Here is a 22,501-nt window from a genome sequence, read left to right as displayed (position 1 = left end):
CCCTCCATGGCTTCTGCATCAGTTCCTGCCTCCAGGTTCCTGTCCTGTTTGGGTTCCTGTCCTGACTGCCTTTAATGATGAACAGTGATAAGGAAGTGGAAACCAAATAAACCCTTTCCTCCCCAACTTGCTTTTTGGTCATGGTGTGTCATTGCAGCAATAGAAACCCTGACTAAGACATGTTGACACCAGTACGTTAGGGTATTGCTGTGACAACCCTGACCATGTTTGGGGAGGATTCTGAAGGACTTTGGAACTTGTGCAATAAAAGCTGTTGAGTGGGGCTGGAGAGATGGCTCAGAGGTTAAGAGCGCCGACTGCTCTTCCAGAGGTCCTGAGTTCAATTCCCAGCAACCACATGGTGGCTCACAACCATCTGTTATGAGATCTGGTGCCCTCTTCTGGTGTGCAGATATACACGGAAGCAGAATGTTGTATACGTAATAAATAAATAAAATCTTAAAAAAAAAAAAGCTGTTGAGTGTTCAGTAAGCTCTTTCATGCAATCTTGGAAAATAAGGATGTTGAGGTCAATGTAGAAGATGGAGGCCTGGCTTGTGAAGTTGCAAAGGGAAGTTTAAAGACTCTATCAGGGCCACTTGTTATTTTAAGATTCAGTGGTTCAGCTGTGCAGTGGTGTTGCATGCCTTTAGTCCCAGCCACTAGAGCGGCAGAGGTAGAGGAATCTCTGAGTTGGAGGCCAGCCTGGTCCTACAGAGTGAGTTTTGGGACAGCCAGGGCTGTTACACAGAGAAACCCTGTCTTGAAAAACAAACAAAAATCAGTGGTTCTGGTTAGATAGTGTTAGAGAATCAGCTATAGTGATACCAAAACTACTAAGTGAAACCTTCTCTTTGCTGGGGTACTTAAGGCTGGTCAACTGACACTGAGAATTAGCAGTGATTGAGGAGAGACTAGCATCACTGAGGTGAAATCTCCTGGGAAGTGTTTCCTGAGAATCAGCACACAGAAGCTGTGTTCCAGAGGTGGCCAGGGTTGTACCTAAGACTGGCAGCTGAACTTGGTAGTGTAAGAGTCACCCAGGTGGTACTGGTTTTGAAGGCATGAAGGGGTCATGGAGAGCAGTTGATGCTTGCTACTGCAAGAGGCCAGGAGAGGCCATTGGTGAAGGAGCAGCTTCAGTGGCGGTTGAAGGCTCAGGACTGGAAGGGTCAAGCAAGAGAAGTTTGGGTTTGACACCATGAAGAGAGCCTATGAGAAGCCGTTGGTGAAAATGCAGCCCAGTTGCAGCAAAAGACACCAGCGTTTGGAGATACCAGTGGCAGGGGACGACCACCAAGAACAGCAGCAAAGTTGACATATACCATTAACACCATCATACATAGACTATGAATTTTAGTTTCTTTTTGTTTTATTGTTTCTTTTTTTCGAGACAGGGTTTCTCTTTAGGTTTGGAGACCATCCTGGAACTCTCTTTGAAGACCAGGCTGGCCTTGAACTCACAGAGATCCGCCTGCCTCTGCCTCCCAAGTGCTGGGATTAAAGGTGTGCGCCATCACTGCCCAGCATGAGTTTATTTCTTAAAAACCTTTTTAGATAATTATTATGTATTTTGTAAATATATATTGTGGGGTACACTCATGCCACAGTGCACGTGTGGAGGTCAGAGAACAACTTTCTGGAGTATGTTCTCTTCCACCTTCACACAGGTTCTGGGGTGAAACACGAGCAGTCAGGCATGAGAAGCAAGCAGAATTCAGGTTGTCATGCTTGCAGACACCGGCCCAAATTTTAGTGTTGAAAACAATTACCAAGCTATTTTACATGGTGGCAGCCGGCTCTGGCACACTGAAAAGTCTAACCACGTGCACAGCTATGTGAGATGGAGTGCCTCAGCTTCCTCACCGGTGACCAGTGTGTTTTAAAGCATTCTGACTGAAGCATAGTGACAGACCCTGCTGCAGTCTCCTTGGCACTTTTGTGTGGCTCATGGGCCATCTCTTCATGTGTTCATCCCTATCTGCACATCCTCGGGGGAGCAGCTATGTCCTTTGTGTGCTCCAAGAGAGAGTACAAGTCCAGGATTGTCATTTCTCCCTAGACAACTGTCTCTTCTTCGTGGGTAGTTGTCATTTTTATGATTAGTACTATGTCTGCCTTAAAACCTGTTTTGTTGGCTGAGCATGACGGTGTATGCCCGGCTCCTAGCCTCCCTGTCACATGTCTCACTCACCATTTAGATTTAGCTTAGGTTGACCTCGAGAACCTTTAGGGAACCTTCTGCCTCTGCCCCCCAACCGTGGCTTCTGCAGAGTGCACCATTATGCCCACACTGAGTGTCTGGGTTTTTTTAAAGATTTTATTTATTTATTATGTATACAACATTCTGCTTCCATGTATATCTGCACACCAGAAGAGGGCACCAGATCTCATTGTAGATGGTTGTGAGCCACCATATGGTTGCTGGGAATTGAACTCAGGACCTCTGGAAGAGCAGTGAGTGCTCTTAACCTCTGAGCCATCTCTCCAGCCCAAGTGTCTCTTTTTTGTTTTTTGTTTTTTTTAGGTTAAATTGTTTTCCTCTTTCCCGCATCTGCATTCCCTTTGGAAGGCATACACCGTGTATTTGAATGGAACTTGGTTTGCTTAGTGTCTTTTTTTTTTTTTTTTTTTTTTTTTTTTTTTTTTTTCCTTTTGGTTCTTTTCAAGACAGGGTTTCTCTGGGAAATAGTCCTGGCTGTACTAGAACTCACTTTGTAGACCAGGCTGGCCTCGAACTCACAGAGATCCACCTGCCTCTGCCTTTCTCTGTGAAATAGTCCTGGCTGTACTGGAACTCACTTTGTAGACTAGGCTGGCCTCCAACTCACGGAGATCCACCTGCTTCTGCCTCCCGAGTGCTGGGATTAAAGGCGTGCACCACCACCACCTTGCTTGCCTAGATGTTTTAACAGGTATCCTGGAGACATGTTAACTGGCACACTGTCCTGCTTATGAACTACTTAAACACCTGAAAGTGCCTTGTGTCACTAGTCACTCCCACTCACCACTGTTGACATTACTGTTGCTTCATCTTGCGTTTCTCCCACAAGACAGCACTGTTGTTGTTGGGCAGTGTTCAAGTTTTAGTTTTCTGTGCATGCATATGTGTGGGTGCATGTACATGTTCAGGTATGTGCTGATGCATGTGTGTGTGTGTGTGTGTGTGTGTGTGTGTGTGTGTGCCTGTGGAGGTTGGAGATTAACTTTACATGTCTCTAACTGACCTAGAACTTACTAATTAGGCTAGGCTGGCTGGCCAGGGAGTCCCAAGGATGCCCCTGTTTCTATCTCCCCAGCACTGGGATTACAAGCAGGCACTACTATGCCCAGCCTTTTATGTGGGTGCTAGGGATGAACTCAGGTCTTGAAGCACTTTACCAACTCAGCCATCTCCCCAGCCCCGCATACAGGTTTTATTTATTTATTTATTGGTTTTTCGAGACAGGGTTTCTCTGTGGCTTTGGAGGCTGTCCCGGAACTAGCTGTTGTAGACCAGGCTGGTCTTGAACTCACAGAGATCCGCCTGCCTCTGCTTCCCGAGTGCTGGGATTAAAGGCATGCGCCACCACTGCCCGGCCTCATTTATTCATTCATTCATTCATTTATTTATTTATTTATTTTGTATACAGTCTTGTGCCTGCATGCCTGAATAGGGCACCAGATCTCATGGAAAGTGGTTGTGAGCCACCATGTGGTTGCTGGGAATTGAACTCAGGACCTCTGGAAGAACAGTCAGTGCTCTTAAGCGCTAAGCCATCTCTCCAGCCCCGCATACATGTTTTCAAACATGTCCACAGATTATGAGATGCCTGGTAGGAGCCCAATCCCCTACCTACCTCATTGGTGAAAAGGATTAGATTTTGGGACTCCATTCTCATTTACAGTCTGTTATAGTGGTCAGCAGTTACCTTGGTTTAAATATTGTGCAATCTCAAATCAGAGCTACCTGGCCCTCAGCACACAAATAACTTAAAGTTTTTTCTTAGCTAGGTGTGGTGGTGTATGCCTTTAATCCCAGCACTTAGGAGGCAAGTGGATCTCTCTTGAGTTTGAGGCTAGCCTGGTCTATAAAGTGAGTTCCAGGACAACCAGAGCTGTTCAGAGAAACACTGTCTTGAAATTTTTTTTTTTTAAATTTAAAAAGTTTTTCTTGAAACTGTCCTCTGGGGTTCGGGGTTCACTTGCTATGCAATCCTGTAAATCCTAAATTTTACTTTCCTCCTGATACACCCGTGGCTGTCATTAGTGATAGCTTTTTGCTGGTAAACTTTCAATTTTGTTTGAAAATGTTTTGGTCTGCCTGTGTTCTGTAGAGATATCATCTCTGGGCGTGGACTTTGAGATGAGTAACTATATTGTTTTGGCCTTTGATTTTTTTAAATTTTTAAAGATTTGTTAGAGTGTTCTGTCTGCATGCATCCTTGCAGGCCAGAAGAGGGCACCAGATCTCATTACAGATGGTTGTGAGCCACCATGTGGTTACTAGGAATTGAACTCAGGACCTCTGGAAGACCAGTTAAGTGTTCTTAACCATTGAGACATCTCTCCAGCTCTAGCCTTTGAATTTTTTAAATTTTAGGTTGCCACCAGAGCAGAGAGAAAAAAGAGATGGTTCCCTCGTGGTCGTGGCAGGACGGTTAAGAAACACCAGAAAAGATGGCTAATAAAGAAATGACTCTAGTTCTACAACATGGAACTGAGAGCTCTCTGAAGATGAAACAAAAATTTTTTTTAGGTTGCCATATAAATTTTTTTTTGTTTTTTTTGAGACAGGGTTTCTCTATGTAGTTCTGGCTGTCCTGGAACTCACTTTGTAGGCCAGGCTGGCCTCAAACTCTGTGATCTGCCTGCCGAGTGCTGGGATTAAAAGTGTGCACCACCAACGCCCATCTTAAGATTTTGTTTTGTTTTTGAGACAGTGTCTCATTTTATAGCCCTGACTAACCTCAAACTCAAGAGAGCCACTTGCCTCTGCCCAAGTGCAGGTATTAAAGTTGTGAGCTACCATATCTGGCCATTTTATGTGTATTAGTATTATACCTGTGTGCATGTCCAAGTCAATATGTGGGTGCTGGGAGCTGAAACCTTGTCCTCTGGAAGAGCAGCCAGTGCTCAAAACAACTGAGTCATCTCCCCAGCCCCAATAATGGATTTCTTAATGGCATTTCCATATACATATATGTTATTATACTTGGTTTTCAATCACTCCCCTCCTCCAGTGTCCTCTAGTGATGCCTGCCCCATTTGGCTATTTAGCTCATTTATTAAGACCTTTTGATCTTTCAAGACAAAGTTCCTGCATATAGCCTTGGCTGCCCTGGAACTAGCTCTGTAGACCAGGCTAGCCCTACCTCGGCCTTCTATGTGCCAGGATTCAAGTCAGGAGCCACCATTGCCTGGTGAGACTTCTGTTTCAAATGCATTTATTTTTCATTTCTAGAAGTTGATTCATATTCATAACCTCTTATTCTATTGAAAGCTAACACCTTTTCTAAGATATAGAGTGGACTATTCTTCCTTGTTCACATGTTGAAAAGCCCCCTTCTTTAGATATGTCTGCTCTGTACCGAGTCCTCTCAGGTCTGTGTGTGTGTGTGTGTGTGTGTGTGTGTGTGTGTGTGTGTGTGTGTGTGTGTGTTACCTTCTGCAGCCTGTGAATTTTTTTTTTTTAAGGCAGAGGAGCTCATCTTGGAACTTCACACTAAACACTTTTAACCTGTTGTGTCTGTGTTCCTCTCAACCAGGGAACAAAGTCTCCCCTGAGAACAGTGAAAGATGTGTCCCTAGATAATTAGTTGTCACAGCTGGGAGTCTATCCGCACCAGGAGGGTAGACAGTAGGGATGCAGTTAAACTCACACAAGACAGTTGAACCTGCAGGAGCCGCCAGGGAGCATCTAAGCTGGCCTCTGCCAGTGTCCCCAGCCTATCAGAACCAGTGAAAATTCTCCCTTGACAGTAGTGGTCATGCCTTTAATTCCTATACTCGGCAGGCAGATTTGAGTTAGAGGTCAGCCTGGTCTACAAAGTGAGTTCCAGGCAGACAGGGCTACAGAAAAAAATCTTCTCTCAGGAAAAAGAAAAAAGTAAAAAACAAACAACTGCTCCCCCTTCCGGTTTTTAGACCCACACAGGAAGTCTGGCTCCAGGACACAAACTTCTAAGAAACTACATTCTAGAAACTACAAACACATGTTTTTCACCCTGCTTGGAACATCATGGCTATGAGGCAATGTTTGCTGAATTTGTCATCTTGTTTCCATTTACCTCCTGGTATGAGAGGTCTCCTAAAGAATATCACCCTAGAGCAGATCCTGTGTTGTTCCAACCTGTGACGACATGGAGAAGGGCAACCAACCTTTCAAGGTGTGCCAGACACCTCAGGGGAAAAGCTGCCCACCGAGCTTGCCACCCAGGTCTTGTTTTATATGTGGAAGGGGTTTGAGACAGGGTTTCTGTGTTGCCATAGCTGCTCTGGAACTCACTCTGTAGACCAGGCTGGCCTCAACCTTAGAAATCTGCCTGCCTCTGCCTCCTGAGTGCTGGGATTAAAGGCATGTGCCACTATGTCCAGCCACCACCTGCCTCTCTATTGTGCCATGTGACCTGAGCAAGTTTAGATAGGATCTAGTGGACAAAATAGGGACTCTAGTAGATGGATTAGCTAGCTTGGGCAAAGCCAAGAGGAAAGTGAGGCTGTGACTCTGAATTGGCTTGGTCATGGAAAGAGGTTGGCAAGACCCAGAGACCCTGCTGAGACCCGTGTCTCCATGGGGTGGGCAGTTAGGCCCCAGCTCTGGATATGTCACTGGATATGTATCTGGAGAACCTAGTACAATAGGCAAGTGTCCTTAGGACTTGAAGAATAGGAAGGGTACAGGGCCAAACCCAAGGAACAAGGACACCATTTGGGGGAAGGTGGGGGTGGGGCAGACCCAACCTGTTGTCATGGAGGCCTGTCCCTGGATGATACTGATCTAAGGCAAGTTCATCTGTGTGTTTGGAGCTCATGGAACACAACTGCCTTTTAGAACTAGCTTTCCTTCTAGCCCAGAACCCACTCTTAATTCCTGAAGTAAAAGGCTTGGTTACTGGACTAATTTGTACTTGATCTGAAATGCTTTGCAGGCCAAGCACAATGGGGAAATTAGACGCCATAGGTTATTTCACTACCCAATGTTCATACTCCATACTGGAGGCTCCAGGCCACAGAATTCACCAGTGATGTCTTAGCACCTTTGGTAGCAAGCACCAGGCCCCACCAGACCAGGCTAAACAGAGACTCCCCTCATCCAGTCTGTACCCATCTGAGAGCTGCCAATGCAGGGTGTGAGCAGGCAAACAGTCATATCCAAGGAGGCTCAGCTTCTCCTGGGTGCCCTCTAGTTCACTTTTCCATGGCTGAGTCAATGCCAGACCAAGTAAGAAATTAAAAGATGGAAATGTGGCAGGGTGGGGTGGTGCTCGCCTTTAGTCCCAGCACTTGGGAGGCAGAGGCAGGTGGATCTCTGTGAGCTCAAGGCCAGGCAGGGCTACAAGAGCAAATTCCAGGACAGCTAGAGCTACACAGAGAAACCCTGTCTCGAAAAACAAAAACAAAAAGATGGACATCTGAGTAGATCCCAGACCTAGGGAATCCAGCACCCTGTAGAATGGGTATATTCTGCCCACGGTGCACTTCATAACTTAGCCGGAAAGCCCAAACTCATCCATTTTGGGGGATGGGATCTCCCCAGGGAAGGGCCATATCTGAACTACCTTGATGTCATCTTCCTCTGGACAGTTAGTTAAGGTAAGGCAATGCAGTAAGGTAAGTAAGCCAGCTATTGGCTTATTTCTAGGAACCAGACTGGTCTGGTCCAGCTGCAGCCTGATTCCTTCTCAGCCTATTACAAACTTCTATCCTTGTGGCTCCCCCAACAGACACAGAGCCCTCTATAAGAGGCCCCATCCTCCGTCCATTCCTGTGAGTCTGAGTCACAATCACTTTGTCTTAGTGCCCTTGGTGAGGAGAAGGAACCTCTAACCTCTTAAGTCTCTAGGCCTCCCAGCCTACCCTCAGTACAAATAATCTACTTGTTCACTCCCTCAGAAACACCATGAGACGACAGGACAGAAGAACCCAGCTCAGTCATCGGCCTCTGCTGGGCATTATGAGAAATACAGGCCAGTGTGACCAGTACTTTTTACTAAATACTAGGGATCCTAGAGAGCCCTACACGAGGGGACAGGACAACTGTAAACATGCCCCCTTCTGTGTCCAGGGCTGCCTAATATCAGATAAACATGAGGAACGGTCCTCTGCTATCCATTGACAATGAAGTAGCAGCTTCAGGCACGACAGAGCACTACTTTGAGCAGCACCCACCGTATAGTGTCAGGCCAGCCTAGGGCAAGCCTCAGGACAGTCCAGACCTCAAGAGTGAAGGCAGGTGCCCCCTCAAGGGCTCCGAGGGCTAAGCCAGAAGACGGGCTCACAGCAGCCATGGAGCTGAGGCTAAGTCTGTGTGCATGTCCTAGAAAGCTACCACCAGCTAGATGAAAGTGGAGTCCAGGGGCCCAGCATCCTGCTGGCTGAGAGCCCGGGCCTCAAACAGCTGCTTGATGAGTGCAGACTTCTCTTGCTCCAGCTGAGTGATGCGCTCGCTCTTATCAGTCACCTCCTGGGCAGGCAGGCAGGCGGGCGGGTGGTCAGGGCTTGCTGGGCCGCCAGCCCCAGCCCCATCTTCCCACACCTCACCTGAGTGAGAAGCCGGTTCTGTTCTTTCAGCATGAGGATGGTCTGCTGCTGCCACACTGGTGTTGAGGGAGAGGTGGGGCCCAGGGGCCCCAAAGAAGACGAGGGCAGAGCCTGTGGGAATGCACAATCAGTCAGGCCTCTTCTGGGCATAGAGTCCAGAACAAGGACAAGGGGTGCCAGGGAGGCTCAGAGCACTCACTCTGCCAGAACAGGCTGCAGTCAACAGCTCCCCCAGGCACCGGGCCACCTCCTGTACTTTGGGCAGCAACCTCCCCAGAGGGAGGGGACTCCCTGCAGTCCCAAAGTCCTGGAAGAGAAGCAGGGAACACCAGGCCATGAGGAGATTCTTGCATCTGGCACTTCTGTTCCCCCAAAGCTTCAGCTCACAGTCTAGGGGGAGCCCGCCCAGGGCTGTGGGCAGGGGTGGCCCAGCACTCACAGCTCCAGCTCTGCTCTGGCTCAGGCGGCGCTGGCGCTCCTGCACACGCTGCAGCTGTTGCTGGTACCATTCTCGGCCCCGAGCCATCATCTCCAAGCCCTGCAGCAGCACCTCCTGTTCCTGGTCTAACTCCTTCATCTGCTTCAACTATAACACACGTGCACATAGGAATATACGCATACCAGCAAGCAGACTGGCATTATGCATACCTGCACATGCCTGTGTGCTCCTGGACCTGTGCACAGGCAGACCAGCACACAGGCACAAATATCACATATCACATCGACACACGTACAGTCTGCAGAGGCGCCCAGGGATGCACTAGCGTATGCAGGGAAGGTTCAAACTTATGCCTTGGAGAACAGATGATGTTGGTGATGGGGACCGGACTCTCTCCTGCCTCTCTACTGACGCTTCCCCAGGGTAATGGAGTGACCGACCAGACTCAGCACCCTGGTATTTCTGCACTAAGCTGGCCTGCAGAGGTGAGCCTCATGAGGTAGGCAGGGCAGAAGCCCAAACTCTGTCACCAGCTATTCCTAAAGAACCTCTCCTCCCTCTGCCTGACTTGGCCTGCTTCCCTTTAGTAGATTCCAGCCCAGGAGAGAAAGATTCAGAGCTGACCAATTCTCCTCCAGGGGTTCCCCCAAGTAACCAGGCTCATGTTTTCAACCTTCTGGACAACATAGAGAGTCCCTCAGAGTTCTGGCCCCTCTCACCAGGCCACAGTCCACACCGTTGGTGATGGTATGCCTTCGACGTTCACCTCGGGCCCGTGGAGCCTGCCGGGTTTCACCTGTGCCTATGTCCTGGGTCTTGCAGACGGCTGCACCTGTAGCAGACAATCAGGGTCATAGCTTATCTCTAGGCCTGCCTAATGGGCTCAACATTTTATTCTAGCTCCTCAGCCCTTCCAGGACCCTCCCACTAACTGATAATGCAACCCCCAGGGACCAGGGATGTCCTGGGAACCTTCATCTGTTGACTTTGTACCTGGCTGGGACTCAGTCTCCTTTTGCCTGCCTTGCTTCCCTCACCTGCCTTTAGGAGGGCTATGAGCTCCCTGAGCGGTTGGAGAGAGGGTGTGAATACAATTCTTTCCTGCGCTCCTCCCCCAGTACCTGAAAAAACACAGTGGATACCTCTCAAGAGTATCAAGGGTGAAGGGTAAAAGATGAGATGCACAGGGCCAGGGCGTGGTAATCCCAGCACTCAAGAGGCAGAAGCAGGCAGATCTCTGTGAGTTCAGGGCCAGCCTGGTCTATATAGTGAGTTCCAGTACACACAGAAGTATATAGAGAGACCTTGTTTCAGAAAAACAAAACAGACCAACAAAAGCGATGGACAAGCAGAACCCTTGGGCTTGTTCAATGCCTTTCCCAGCTGCATGGGGCCTTGTGGCACAGCACCTGGTGGCGGGGAAACTAATTCTCCATTGGCGGTAGAGATATAATTCCTGCCCAGGAGCAATCACAGTTGTGCATACATGTGCCATAGACTCCTGTGAGCATCTTTGTCTGGAGGGTCTCCCCACCTACCAAAAGTGGGGTGCAGGTAGGGAGGTGGGTACCTTCTCCCAGCCCCCCAACCCCGTACCTGGCATCAGGATCACTCCTGAGACTGTCATAGGAGTGACAGATACAATAATTGTACTCTGATGCGCATGACAGACACTCTAGTTCCAAGAGGGCCCCAAAGTTCATGTCCCAGCCTGCAGTTTCAGGGTGAGGCCATGGGAGGTACACAAGAAGGCTGCTGTCTCCAGAAGGTGGGGCCAGGACAGGTACTAGCAATGAACCCTGGGACACTTGGACTTGACTTGCACAGGAAGGAGGCATAAACCACAGGGTTATGAATTTGAGGCCATATGTGTGTTGTCAAGCATACCATAATAATCTTTACAGGGCCTCGGCTGACTTATAAAGGAGTTAGAGCTGGAGGCTGGCCTTAGGTTTACAGAGCAGTGGGCTAAATGCTGCCCTGTCATGGGCCCTGAGCCCATGACCTCCACAGAAGTAACTGACCAGGGCCACAGAAGGTAGAACAGATCTGTACCACAGGCAAACCCTGAGTCTGTCCATCCTGGGGCTGACTTCAAACTCACAGCCATACCACAGGAACGGAGTCAAGGCTGGAACAAACAGAGTCCCCCTTCCTCGTTTATATCAATTCACAAGAGACACAGTAGAACATGGCTAAGACAGGAGAGATCTGGTGAGGCTGGCAGAGCCGTGGCCAGTAGCAAAATGGACTGGCAGCTGCCACCAGTGGGCAGTCCTGCACCTGGCAGGACAGTGCACAGAATGAATGGGCTGCAGGAATGAAGAGGGCCTTGGGCTCCTCTGAGAACCTGCCTCCACGCTTAGCCATAAAGCAAGCCCTGTTCTCAAGGCAGACAGGGGGCTATTCAACAGTCTCCTGTCCCTGCCAACTAGACCGGAAGGAGGGAGAGGAGCCTGCTGGACTCCCCGGAGACTGTGGTCTGTGTCTGGCGGGGTGGCTGCCAGCAGCACAGCACAGCAGGTGCCACAGGACACATACACCCCTCCACACACACACACACCCCTCCACACACACACACACACACACACACACACACACACACACACACACACACACACTTCTTCAGCACTTGTGCTAGGTGCTCCTGTGCCACCTCCTCTGTGGGGTGGAGGAGGCCGGGTTGTCTCTGCAGGGTGTCACACTGAGAAGGACCCCCAGGACAGGTTAGAGGATGCTTGCTTTTAAGAACAAACTTGTGCCCAAGCAGCCACACAGAAATGAGAATGAGGGCCCAAATGTCCCCACATCTAGGGCAGATAGAGCAGGTAGCGAGCGTGCCTTTTCTCACCGCCGCAGGTGCACCAGTGCCTAGCGAAGGCTTGAGACAGAGTGGGCTTCTCGGGGGTGTTCAGAGTCATCGACCTGCCTTGGCCCTGGAATCAGGCCTCTCTCTGCCCGCAGCTCACACAGGCACAGGTCGAAGCCTCTTTCCAACCAGGAGGTCCCAACCTTGCTTTAGGCCCTGGAGCCTGCCGCCCACAGTGATCCCCATCGCCATCCCTCTGAGGAGACCCTGCCGGTCTCCAGTTTCCGGCACAGGTCCCGGATGGGCCTGGGGGCCACCCAAACTCACTCGCGTCCGCGCTCGGACTCCGTTCCAGCGTCTTACTCAGGGGCCGCTCGGGCTCCTCGGGAGAGGGTGCCGCCTCCGCCGGGATACACAGTAGCTCAGGGTTCCGGGAGGTGCCACTGGGGCCAGCTGGCGCGGGGCGCGCACTCGGCTGCAGAGGCTTCCTCTCCAGGAGAGTCCGCGGCTCGTCGGCCGGCATGAACATCAGGCGTTGCTGCAGCGAAGGCTGGTCCCCAGACCGGGGAGCGACACGTGCCTGATCCCTCGGGCCGCCGTTGGCGTTCAGCAGCGAGGTGCGCAAGCCCGCCACGAAGCGCTCGAAGGTTAGGTAGCCACTGGCCGGGGCCACCTGGCGCAGGCCCTCGAGCACGCCGCAGGGCAGCTCGCGTGCGTCTGCACCCTGCCAACGGGACTCGATCTCGCGCAAGTGCACATAGCCGCGCTGCCGGTCGTCCAGGATGTCGAAGAGGGTGCGCAAGCTCTGGAGAAAAGCTCGCGGCAGCCCCTCGGTGCTAGGCGTGGGCGCGGCGTGCGACAGGCGGCCACGCTCGGCCATCGCTGCCACGGCCATGGGCACCCAGCTTCCATCCGCGTCGGTCCCCACAGGACCAGAAGGCGGGACCTGCACGGCGCGCGCGCCCCGCCACGACAATAGCTGCTGTTTTTGAATGGAGCTCTCCTCGCCGCCGCGTCAGCTCTCATTACGATTCACGGCGGCTATTGGCCGAAACTGGCCCATCTGCTCCGGGATTGGCTCGGCAGCCACCAGTCCAGTTTGATTTTTTCCTCGGTAGGGGCGGGCGTCCCCACCACGCCGGGGAATGGGGCTAGGTGACGAGGTACGGGCACAACCGGCCGCAGTTCTTATCTCTGCTCCCCACGATCCCCCCTGCCTCCACGCCCACCATCCCTCCTGCCTCGGTAGAGCCTTTTCTCCTGTCCATTTGTGCTCCGTCCGGCCAGCCACTTCTCTGAGGGGCGGAGCGTGACACCCTTCAAGGATCCTGTACCCAGGTAGCCTCTCGAGTAAGGATGAGAGGGTCCAGCCCCTCCTACCCCCTTCTGTCCTTTTCACCGAGGGTCCCTTGACTCCAGACGCCGATTGACTCTGGGGCTCCCTTCTTTTTGCATCATGAACGCCCCAAGAGGATTATAGGCTCCAGACAGTTGGGCGCTCTCCTTCACTGAGGCCTCTGTCCCTATAACTGCCAGCTCTACCTTTGGTCCTTTGGGACAGTCTGCCTTGTCCTGCCAACTATAGGACAAAGCCAAGTTGTCTTGTGTCCCCAGATGCCCATCCGCAGACCAGTTCCCTTGGTGTTTTGGACCTGGTCCCTTGCTCTGGCCTTTTCTTCCTTTCTTTTTCTTCTTTCCTTCCTTCCTTTTTCCTTTCCTTAGGATGCCTTTCCCCCATCCCCCCCACCAACTCTTTTGCCTGTCCTCTGTCCTCCACTTAGTCATCTTCCAAACTTCTGAATGTCACAGAAATGTAGCTACTGAGAACAGTTCACATCTTTTTTTTTTTTTTTTTTTTTTTTTTTTTTTTTTGGTTTTTTGAGACAGGGTTTCTCTGTGTAGCTTTGGAGCCTATCCTGGCACTCGCTCTGGAGACCAGGCTGGCCTCGAACTCACAGAGATCTGCCTGCCTCTGCCTCCCAAGTGCTGGGATTAAAGGCGTGGGCCACCAATACCCGTCGAACAGTCCATATTTTTTTTTGAGAACAGTCCACATCTTAACTGCCTCTCTTTCCTTCCTTCCATCCTTTCTTCCTTCCTTCCTTCCTTCCTTCTTTCTTTCTTCAAGACAGAGTTTCTTTGTAGCTTTGGAACCTGTCCTGGAGCTACCTCTGTAGACCAGGCTGGCCTCGAACTCACAGAGATCTGCCTGCTTCTGCCTCCCAAGTGCCAGCTCTGCCTCTGCTTTCTCAACAGTCCAGGACACTCTTCAACAATGTTGCTGAATGCCTCTAGACAGGCCCTTAACTCAGACCTCACTCCAACCCATTTGGTCAGACTTCTGGTAATGGGGTCTCAGGCTGTGAAAGCAACTTCCCTGCCCAACTCCCCTGACCCCACATTTCTAGGGGTTACTCATTCAAAATTGCTTTTATTTGTTTGTCTTGAGACAGGGTCTTTCTATGCAACCTTGGCTTGGCTGTTCTGGAACTTTCTAGTAGACCAAACTGGCCTGTAACTCAGATCTCCTGAGTGCTGGGATTAAATGTGTACTATCACACCCATCTCACTCAAAGCTTCGGTTCATTCGTGGTAAGGTATTTTGGTGGAGGTCTCTAAGGAACTATGAACCCAGAATTACTCCCTGGAACTTAGCAACCCCTTTAGGGGCAGACCTGGCCAAAGACCCTTTGATGTTTCACATTTTCCTCCCTCACCTCATGTCTCTCCTTGTCCTTACAGTGTCCATCTATGTGCCCTTACTTCCAGGTTCTGTGCTACTCGAAGAGGACCATCCTCTGTTTTTGGTTGATTGCTATGGAGACTTCAGACCTTGCTCAGACACCTGCTTCCTCTGCCCAAAAAGTCTACTTAGGTGTTTTTACCTTGCATGCCTGGCTGTAGTGGCTGTCTCCCCATGAATAGCTATGGTGTTTGGGACTGGGACAGAGCCACCCCAAGGCCTGGCGTTGGTCTGACCTACCATAAGCACTCAGTGGATAGTGAGCACACAGGAAGCTTTATTTGGTGAGGGAATAGTACAAATGCCACATTGCAGTGGAACACTGAGCTAGGATGAGGCCTTGAGTGTTCTTGGGACAAAAGCATAGGTATAGGAGTAGCCACCAGCCATCAAGGGAAAACAGGGCTAATGAGCACAGCAAAGCTAACAAGATTCAGGTCAGGGCCCCTAGTGAACCTGAGTCTACTTGCAGAGAAGATAAGAGCCTGTGGGTGTTGGGGAGATGGAGTTCATAAGGCTCCACCCCTCCCTAGGTAGCAACAGGCAGTTAAAAGTTGCTGCTAAGCAGTGAAGCCAAATTGTTGTTGCTTATGTAAAGAACCTCCAACTGGTGTTCATGTTGACAATTCTGAATAAATGCAGAGGAACACACACAAACACACTCTCATACACACACAAACACACAAAAGTATGTTGGGAGGATGAATTTGATAGGAAGGAAAAGGGACTAAGAGAAGATAAATGGGGGAATATGATTAGGGTACATTATATATGAATGAAGTTGTGAAAGAATAAGAATAATTTCAAAACAAAGAAAGAAAGGAAGGAAGAAAAAAAGAAAGGGACATAAGAGTCTCTCATTGCCTAGAGCTCAGGAGAAGGGAGGTAAAGCCTGGGTCTTTAGTCTGCCCTATGACTGACTACTGGAGAAAGATCTGGAAGACAGTAGAGCCAACGCCTAGCTCTGGGTGTAGGACGAAAAAAGGTGTGCTCCCCCAGAGTTCTGGCCTGAACTCTGAGCACATCCTCCTTCCAGTCTTCTCCCAGCCCAGCCTGGCACTCTTCTGGCCCCATGGCTTTCCATTTTGCTGCCACCCCTAGGGAACTTCCAGAATCCAGAGCAGGTGTGATTTGTGATTACATTCTCCCTGTACCAACCGCCATCCTTGGAGAAAGGTGTGTGCAGGAGTACAGATGGGCGTGAGGTTGGCAAGAGTCTGATGCCTCTTGGTGTAGCTCCCACTGGTGTGGAGAGGGGCCAACTGTGCTGCCTAGTCCCAGCCTCCCTAGACTTCTCTGGTCTCCACTCTGGCCTTAGTCCTAGGCCCTTGACAAAAAAAAAAAAAGACAAAGCAGGTAACGTAGAGGGTTGGGTCCAGCAGGACTTTGCCAACCTCACAGCTTCACCAGGACTCAGTGATAGTTCTCTGGTTTTGGAAATGCTTTCAGCTATACAAACCCATGTTTCCAACCTCTGACTTTGTTCCCTGCCCACACCTTGAGGCAGGATTTAGGAGTCCATCCTGACCTAAGGGGCTCATAGGTAATGCCTGACCTATCCCCCCCAGAAGCTCACATCCTTCCTTCCCTGCCAGCATTATTGCCAAAGGCAATAATGGCTGCCATGGACTCTGGCCTATGCTGCTCACCTGACTTCTATCTGTCTACTACCCTCACCTTCCCCATGTTTCCTGGAGTTGTCTTTTCATTGTGTGGAAGTCATACCAGAGCAGACTATTTGCTCATTCATTCATTCATTCATTCATTCATTCATTCATTCATTCAGCCAGCACTCCCTGAACATTATGCTGTCACCCAGTCATGGTAGAGTGTGGCTTGGGATCCAACACTCATTTGGTCAGTGGTCAAACATGCCCCCGAGTCTGCTATTCGTGGAAGGTGACAGAGAGAGCAATGAACCAAACGGTAGCCAGCCTCTGTGAGTCTCCGTCTCATGGAGAAGCCAGTAGAGAATTCAAGCGAGTGCTGTGAAGAAGGGTTCAGATGGGAGAAAAGCCGTCCATTGCAAGCCTCCGCTATGCTTGCAGACAAAAACTCTTCCTGGTCCAAAAGAATTTGTTGCCTCCATTCTTGCTTTCAGGTTTTTATTTTTACGAAAGGCTTTATGTAAGCCAGGCGTTAGTGGCGCACACCTTTAATCCCAGCACTGAGGGTGGGGGGTGCACAGAGGCATGAGATCTCTGAGTTCGAGGCCAGCCTGGTTTATAGAGTGAGTTCCAGGATAGTCAGGGCTACACAGAGAAATCCTGTCTCGAAAAGACCACACACACACACACACCAAAAGGCTTTATGAAAAAGCAAAGTAAAGCAGAAAGGGACTGTAGGCAGGTCTGGAAAGTAAGGGTAGGCAGGTGAGGAGGGGAGACAGGCTAGAGCCAGCCTGGGTCCGGCCTCCTCCCAGTGCCCCAGAAAGATAGCGCCCGCTGGAGGCGCTTCTTGGTGAAAGCTTACACGATCAAGCAGATTGCTCTTGGCTGTGGACTTGCAGGAGGGTGGGTTGGGTCTGGTCAGCCCAAGAGAACAGCCAACTGGTGCCACTCCCTTTCCTCCCCAGGGTGAGGATAGAGCAGCTCCGCCCACATCGGAGGCGTGATGGGAGATATTTAGAAGATAAACGCCTAGGCCTTGGGGACTAGGAGGAGTAGGAGGGCCTGGCCTGGACCATACACCTTGAGCTTGGGGACAGGGGTAGAAGGGATCTAGGTCTTGTGAGTAGCTTGGACTTAGAAAGGGATAACAGATCTTGGGATTCAGGTCCAGGAAGCGGGCGGGGACTGTATTAAAAGGGTCGAAGGGGGCGGAGCCAAAGAGGACAGAACTGAAGCTCCAATGGAGAAGGGGGCGGGGTCCCGGCTGGAGGTGCTGCGTCCTGGGCCGGCCTCTTTGGGATCTGCGCCGCCTGCCTGAGGTCTCGTGATGTTGGTCATAAGGTCTCGAGTACCCGTTGAGCCAGCAGCTGCGTTTGCAGCATGGCCTCGGAGCAGGATGTTCGGGCACAGCTGCAGCGCGCGGGCCAGGAGCATCTCCTTCGCTTCTGGGCCGATTTGGCCCCGGAGCCTCTAGCTGCGCTGCTAGCGGAGCTCGCCACTCTGGAGCCTGACGCTCTGCGAGAGCACTGCCAGCGCGCCGCGGCCGCCTGCGCGCTTACCCCGGGTCCTCTGGCGGACTTGGCGGCGCGCCTGCAGCCTCTGCCCCCAGAATGCGTGGGCAGCGCGATCCGCTGCGACCAAGAGACACGCCTGCGGTGGGAAGAGGAAGGTAAGCAATACGGTGCCGGGTGGGGGTTGGGCAGGCGCCGCCCATTGCGCCCGGAAGAGTTGGTGCCTACCGGGCGGAGGCCCTGAGGGGCTCGGGAAGTGTTGCATAGAGTTATTTGCTTTGCAGCTCCTTCCTCCTGTGCTTAGTAGACCCTGAAGTCGTGCAGTAGCAAGTCACGCGTGGCTCTCTCTAAAGAGAAAGGCCTTTCCTCACAACGCGCCTCCCCTCCAGGTTTCCGACAGATTGCTCTGAACAAAGTGGCTGTCCTGCTGCTGGCCGGTGGGCAGGGCACTCGCCTGGGCGTCACCTACCCCAAGGGCATGTATCAAGTAGGGCTGCCCAGCCAAAAGACCCTGTACCAACTGCAGGCAGAGCGGATCCGGCGTGTTCAACAGTTGGCTGGCCAGCGACTGGGGACCCATTGCACCGTGCCCTGGTGTGTCTTCCCTGCCAACCTCCCAGAAAGACCACCCTTAAGTGACCCAGACCTGCCCCACACCAAGACCTGAGACCCAGTCCTAGCACAGCCCTAGAGAGAGCCCAGTGTCTGCCCTGACTGAGCCCCATGCAGGCTTGTTCCTGCTGCATCTGTCAGGGTGAGCCCGATTCCTCTGGAAGCAGCTCACTGCTAGGACATTTACAGGTACATCATGACCAGTGAGTTTACACTGGGACCGACCATCAAGTTCTTCAAGGAGCATGACTTCTTCCACCTAGACCCTGCTAACGTGGTCCTGTTCGAGCAGCGCATGCTACCTGCTGTGACTTTTGAGGGCAAGGCCATACTGGAACGGAAAGACAAAGTTGCCATGGCCCCAGGTATGGCCCACACCTTGGACAGGGAAGGGCTGGTCTCCCTGGAGGATCCACAGAATGCAGCTGTGGATCAGGAGGCCTGACTCCCAGGTAAGATGTGGTCAGGCAGGCTGTGTGGCCCTGGCTCAGTCAGGAGTCTCATCTGTCACATGATACAGTCACAAGGCTCTTGGTGGCTTCTGCTCCTGCTGCATTTACTAGACTGAGCAGGAGATCAAGCCAGAGTCCATAGGAAGACCCATTACTTTCTCTTTTGCAGATGGCAACGGGGGCTTATACTGTGCCCTGGCTGACCACCAGATCCTGGAGGACATGAAACGTCGGGGTGTGGAGTTTGTGCATGTGTACTGTGTGGACAACATCCTGGTGCGGCTGGCTGACCCAGTCTTCATAGGCTTCTGTGTGCTTCGGGGTGCAGACTGCGGTGCCAAGGTGAGCACCAGACTTTCATTTTCCTTGGCACTTGGCTCTGCCTCTTGCCAAACCTTGTCCCTCTTCTCATCTCCGTCACTCCCGCACTTGTCTGTACCCGGTGGTTGCAGGTGGTGGAGAAAGCATACCCTGAGGAGCCAGTTGGTGTGGTGTGCCAGGTGGATGGTGTCCCCCAGGTGGTGGAATACAGCGAGATTAGCCCTGAGACCGCTGGGCTCCGAGGGCCTGATGGGGGCTTGCTCTACAACACGGGCAATATCTGCAACCATTTCTTCACCCGAGACTTCCTGGATAAGGTCACCAGGTGTGTGGCAGCAGGTGGCTGTGGCATCCCAGACTGGGCTGAATCTAAGAATGCCACAGCAGCTAGAGCTGACCTAGCCTGAGCTGGGCCACTGTTGGGAGTGCAAGGAGTTGGGTAAAGAGACTTCCTGTCACTATATAAACAAGCCAGAACCCACCTGTGTCATGCTCTGGGCATCCTGGATGAGGCCCTGGTCATGGCTATCTTGACCCCACTGTTCATGGATGCCACTGCTGCCTTGTCATTAGCTTGGGCAGCATTGTGGCGGTGGTTCCTGGCTTTTGGCCCTGGGAATGCTGGGAGAAAACCTGTGCCTTCCCAGAGATGTAGCTAGGTCCTAGTGCCACCTCAGCTGGCTGAAGGTACACAGAAATGAAGACTGGTATTCCTGGGGTGCCCTGTCTGAACCACACCCCTTTTGCCCTCTTGCTTCCAGGGAGTTTGAGCCCTTGCTGAAGCTGCATGTGGCCGTGAAGAAGGTCCCATATGTGGACGAGGAGGGAAATCTGGTAAAGCCGCTAAAACCGAATGGGATAAAGATGGAGAAGTTTGTGTTTGATGTGTTCCAGTTTGCTAAGTTAGTGGCAGAAGTCACTTATTTTTCTCTTCTTCCCTCTCTTTGTTCTGGTATTGGGTTCAGAGTTTCCCTAGGACAGGAAAGTGGGAGCTTGGTGAGGGGCAGGGGTGGGGGAAGGTAAGGGACTATAGGCTGGTTTGCATCAGGGAAGTCCAGAGGGTGTTCTTGCCCCTAAGAACAAGAACAGAGGTTCTGAGAGGACACGGAACAACCCCCGGAGTCCCCACAATCCTGACCCAAGGTTGGGTTGGAGTTGCTGGGTGGGTCCCAGTGCCCTCTACCTCTGAACATGTGGCAAGTGAGAATTGGAGAGCTTGAGAATTCTTAGCATCTCGGGAAAGCACAGGTGCTTTCCGTGCCTGTGGGGACCCCCCAGGCCACCGTACTCATGGAACAGACTCCCATTTAGGGAGCTCTGGCCTACCCTTGCCTGTCCAGAGTGGAGCAGCTGGCTGGGATGCAGGGTGATGAACTCCTCTCCACCAGGAACTTCGTTGCCTTTGAAGTATCTCGGGAGGAGGAATTCTCCCCATTGAAGAATGCTGACACAGCCAGCAGGGACAACCCTTCCACCTCCAGGAGAGCCTTGTTGGCTCAGCACTACCGCTGGGCTCTGCAGGCCGGAGCCCACTTCCTGGATGTACATGGGGTCCAGCTTCCTCAGCAGTCTGGGTAAGAGGCTCTGAGATTAGCCTGGGGAGCAGTATTCTTGTCCTAGAGGCCTGTTGATGCTACCACTGTCCCAGGTGGCTTCTAACCCAGCATCACACCAAATGTAGGCTTTGTGTTCCCAGCCTGTGACTGTCTGCTTGGTGACTATCAGCTCAGCCTCTTAGTCGCAGGTTATGTTCAGGGAGGCAGGGTCTCAGATACCCTCAAATGTACTCTCATTAGGTCCGAAGATGAGACCTAAGCCTAATCCTGAAGAGACTCAGGAAGGCTTGACCTTTGGGACAGGAGAGGAAAAGGACCTTTGGTGTCTTGTCACCCCTATTGCTGTGCTGGAGGTGCAGTTGGGCCTGGCTGCCTGAGCTCTGTACAGGGGCCCTGAATAGTGATTTATGTAGCTAGACCAGAACCTGTCACTTGGAAGATGGCATTCATGGGTTTGGGCTGTGCAGAGGGAGGAATTTGCTGTGTAAGTACGACTGGTGTGTGGCATTGATGGTGGATAGGCACTTGCCTCTTCATGTCCGGAGGGTTCTGGGAGAGTCCCTGGCATTCACTTGTGAGGCTGACCATTGCTCTCCCCCAGCTTGCTCCCAAATGGAGACCCTCCAGCCATCTGTGAGATATCGCCCTTGGTGTCTTACTCTGGAGAGGTGAGTGTGCAGGCCCTGTCCAGTGTTTTGTGAAGTCTGGTTTGTGTGAACCAGAAGAAGAAAACAGGAGAAGCCGGGCGTTGGTGGCGCATGCCTTTAATCCCAGCACTTGGGAGGCAGAGGCAGGCCGATCTCTGTGAGTTTGAGTCCAGAGCGAGTGCCAGGATAGTCTCCAAAGCTACACAGAGAAACCCTGTCTCGAAAAACCAAATAAAAAACAACAACAACAACAAACAAACAAACAAACAAAAAACAGGAGAACCAGACATTGGGTGGATGGGTCACAGCCCTGATTCTGTTGGCCAGTAAATGCAGTGGACTGAGGGATCTGGAAGCCTTTGTGAGGCTTGGGAGGGGTTAGGGTACAAGAAAGGATCAAGGCTGAGACCAAGACTTTGGGGAGTCTTCCTGAGGGGAAGACAGCAGTCTTCTTCTGACTCTGCCTGATGGTGTAGCACTGGAGGGCTGTTTTGGGGTAGCTGGAGGGACTATGGGCAGACAATGTGGACACTTAGCTGCTGTAACCCTTTGTTTCCAGGGGTTGGAGATGTACCTACAAGGCCGAAAACTCCAGTCTCCATTCATTCTGGATGAGGACCAAGCCAGGCTGCTGCAGCCACAGGAGTGCTAACCCGCTGGCTCCCAGCCTCTCCAGCCCTGGGGCTCTATCGGGTGCTGATATAGCTCTGGCCCAGGCTCTGGGTGGAAATGCTGGCCTGCAGGACACAGAAGGGAGTGTGCTAGTTTACTTTACAAGGTTGGGACCTCTTTGGGTCCCCCATGGACTGTAGTTGTCTGTCTGTGTAGTTTTTACTTGTTTTGGTTTTGCCGCATTGCTGGCTCTGGGGCTCAACTGAGAGGCAGAGGGTTGGGGACCTTGGAAAATAGGGCTAGAGGAGGTGTTGTCTGAGATCGCAACACAGGGTATGTCCTCTGATATCCTCTAACACAGACCAGCCACGTGCTCAGCAGACAGTGAGATGCCCCATTGGGGTGTAGTTGAAGGACAACCCCACCCCCACCCCCAGCAGCAGAACA

The 22,501-nt window shown here is 51.6% G+C and overlaps 2 protein-coding genes across 3 annotated transcripts; one reads left to right on the top strand and one right to left on the bottom strand.

Moving 5' to 3' along the window:
* Positions 1-8,153: 8,153 nt before the first annotated feature.
* On the bottom strand, positions 8,154-12,975 carry Sapcd2 (suppressor APC domain containing 2). Of its 2 annotated transcripts, XM_027422870.2 has the most exons (7): positions 12,318-12,975; positions 10,219-10,302; positions 9,901-10,013; positions 9,182-9,328; positions 8,942-9,049; positions 8,743-8,853; positions 8,154-8,665 (listed from the first exon to the last, which is right to left on the bottom strand). In XM_027422870.2, exons 1-7 carry the CDS (start codon positions 12,883-12,885, stop codon positions 8,537-8,539), a joined length of 1,260 nt encoding a protein of 419 aa, XP_027278671.1. In that variant the 5' UTR covers positions 12,886-12,975; the 3' UTR covers positions 8,154-8,536. The 2 variants fall into 2 exon arrangements, with proteins under 2 accessions (XP_027278671.1, XP_027278672.1); XM_027422871.2 differs by lacking the exon at positions 10,219-10,302 and having other exon boundaries at positions 12,318-12,972.
* Positions 12,976-17,663: 4,688 nt separating this feature from the next.
* Uap1l1 (UDP-N-acetylglucosamine pyrophosphorylase 1 like 1) lies at positions 17,664-22,253 on the top strand. The gene is made up of 9 exons (XM_027422869.2): positions 17,664-18,012; positions 18,244-18,448; positions 18,656-18,831; positions 19,088-19,260; positions 19,371-19,564; positions 20,001-20,141; positions 20,628-20,813; positions 21,397-21,463; positions 22,002-22,253. Exons 1-9 carry the CDS (start codon positions 17,724-17,726, stop codon positions 22,092-22,094), a joined length of 1,524 nt encoding a protein of 507 aa, XP_027278670.1. The 5' UTR covers positions 17,664-17,723; the 3' UTR covers positions 22,095-22,253.
* Positions 22,254-22,501: the final 248 nt, after the last annotated feature.

The sequence above is a fragment of the Cricetulus griseus genome, chromosome 6, assembly GCF_003668045.3.
Source record: "Cricetulus griseus strain 17A/GY chromosome 6, alternate assembly CriGri-PICRH-1.0, whole genome shotgun sequence".
Classification (NCBI taxonomy): Eukaryota; Metazoa; Chordata; class Mammalia; order Rodentia; family Cricetidae; genus Cricetulus; species Cricetulus griseus.
This window is presented reverse-complemented; position numbering and strand designations above follow the sequence as displayed.

Bases quoted from the DNA above. Each gene is read 5' to 3' on its own strand.
- Sapcd2 (XM_027422870.2), bottom strand. From the start codon at position 12,885: ATGGCCGTGGCAGCGATGGCCGAGCGTGGCCGCCTGTCGCACGCCGCG. The intron at 10,303-12,317 runs GTGAGTTTGGGT...GTGTTTTTTCAG, and splicing joins GAGTCCGAGCGCGGACGCGA to GTACTGGGGGAGGAGCGCAG. The intron at 10,014-10,218 runs GTGAGGGAAGCA...TGTCTGCTACAG, and splicing joins CATAGCCCTCCTAAAGGCAG to GTGCAGCCGTCTGCAAGACC.
- Uap1l1 (XM_027422869.2), top strand. From the start codon at position 17,724: ATGGCCTCGGAGCAGGATGTTCGGGCACAGCTGCAGCGCGCGGGCCAG. The intron at 18,013-18,243 runs GTAAGCAATACG...CCTCCCCTCCAG, and splicing joins CCTGCGGTGGGAAGAGGAAG to GTTTCCGACAGATTGCTCTG. The intron at 21,464-22,001 runs GTGAGTGTGCAG...CTTTGTTTCCAG, and splicing joins TGGTGTCTTACTCTGGAGAG to GGGTTGGAGATGTACCTACA.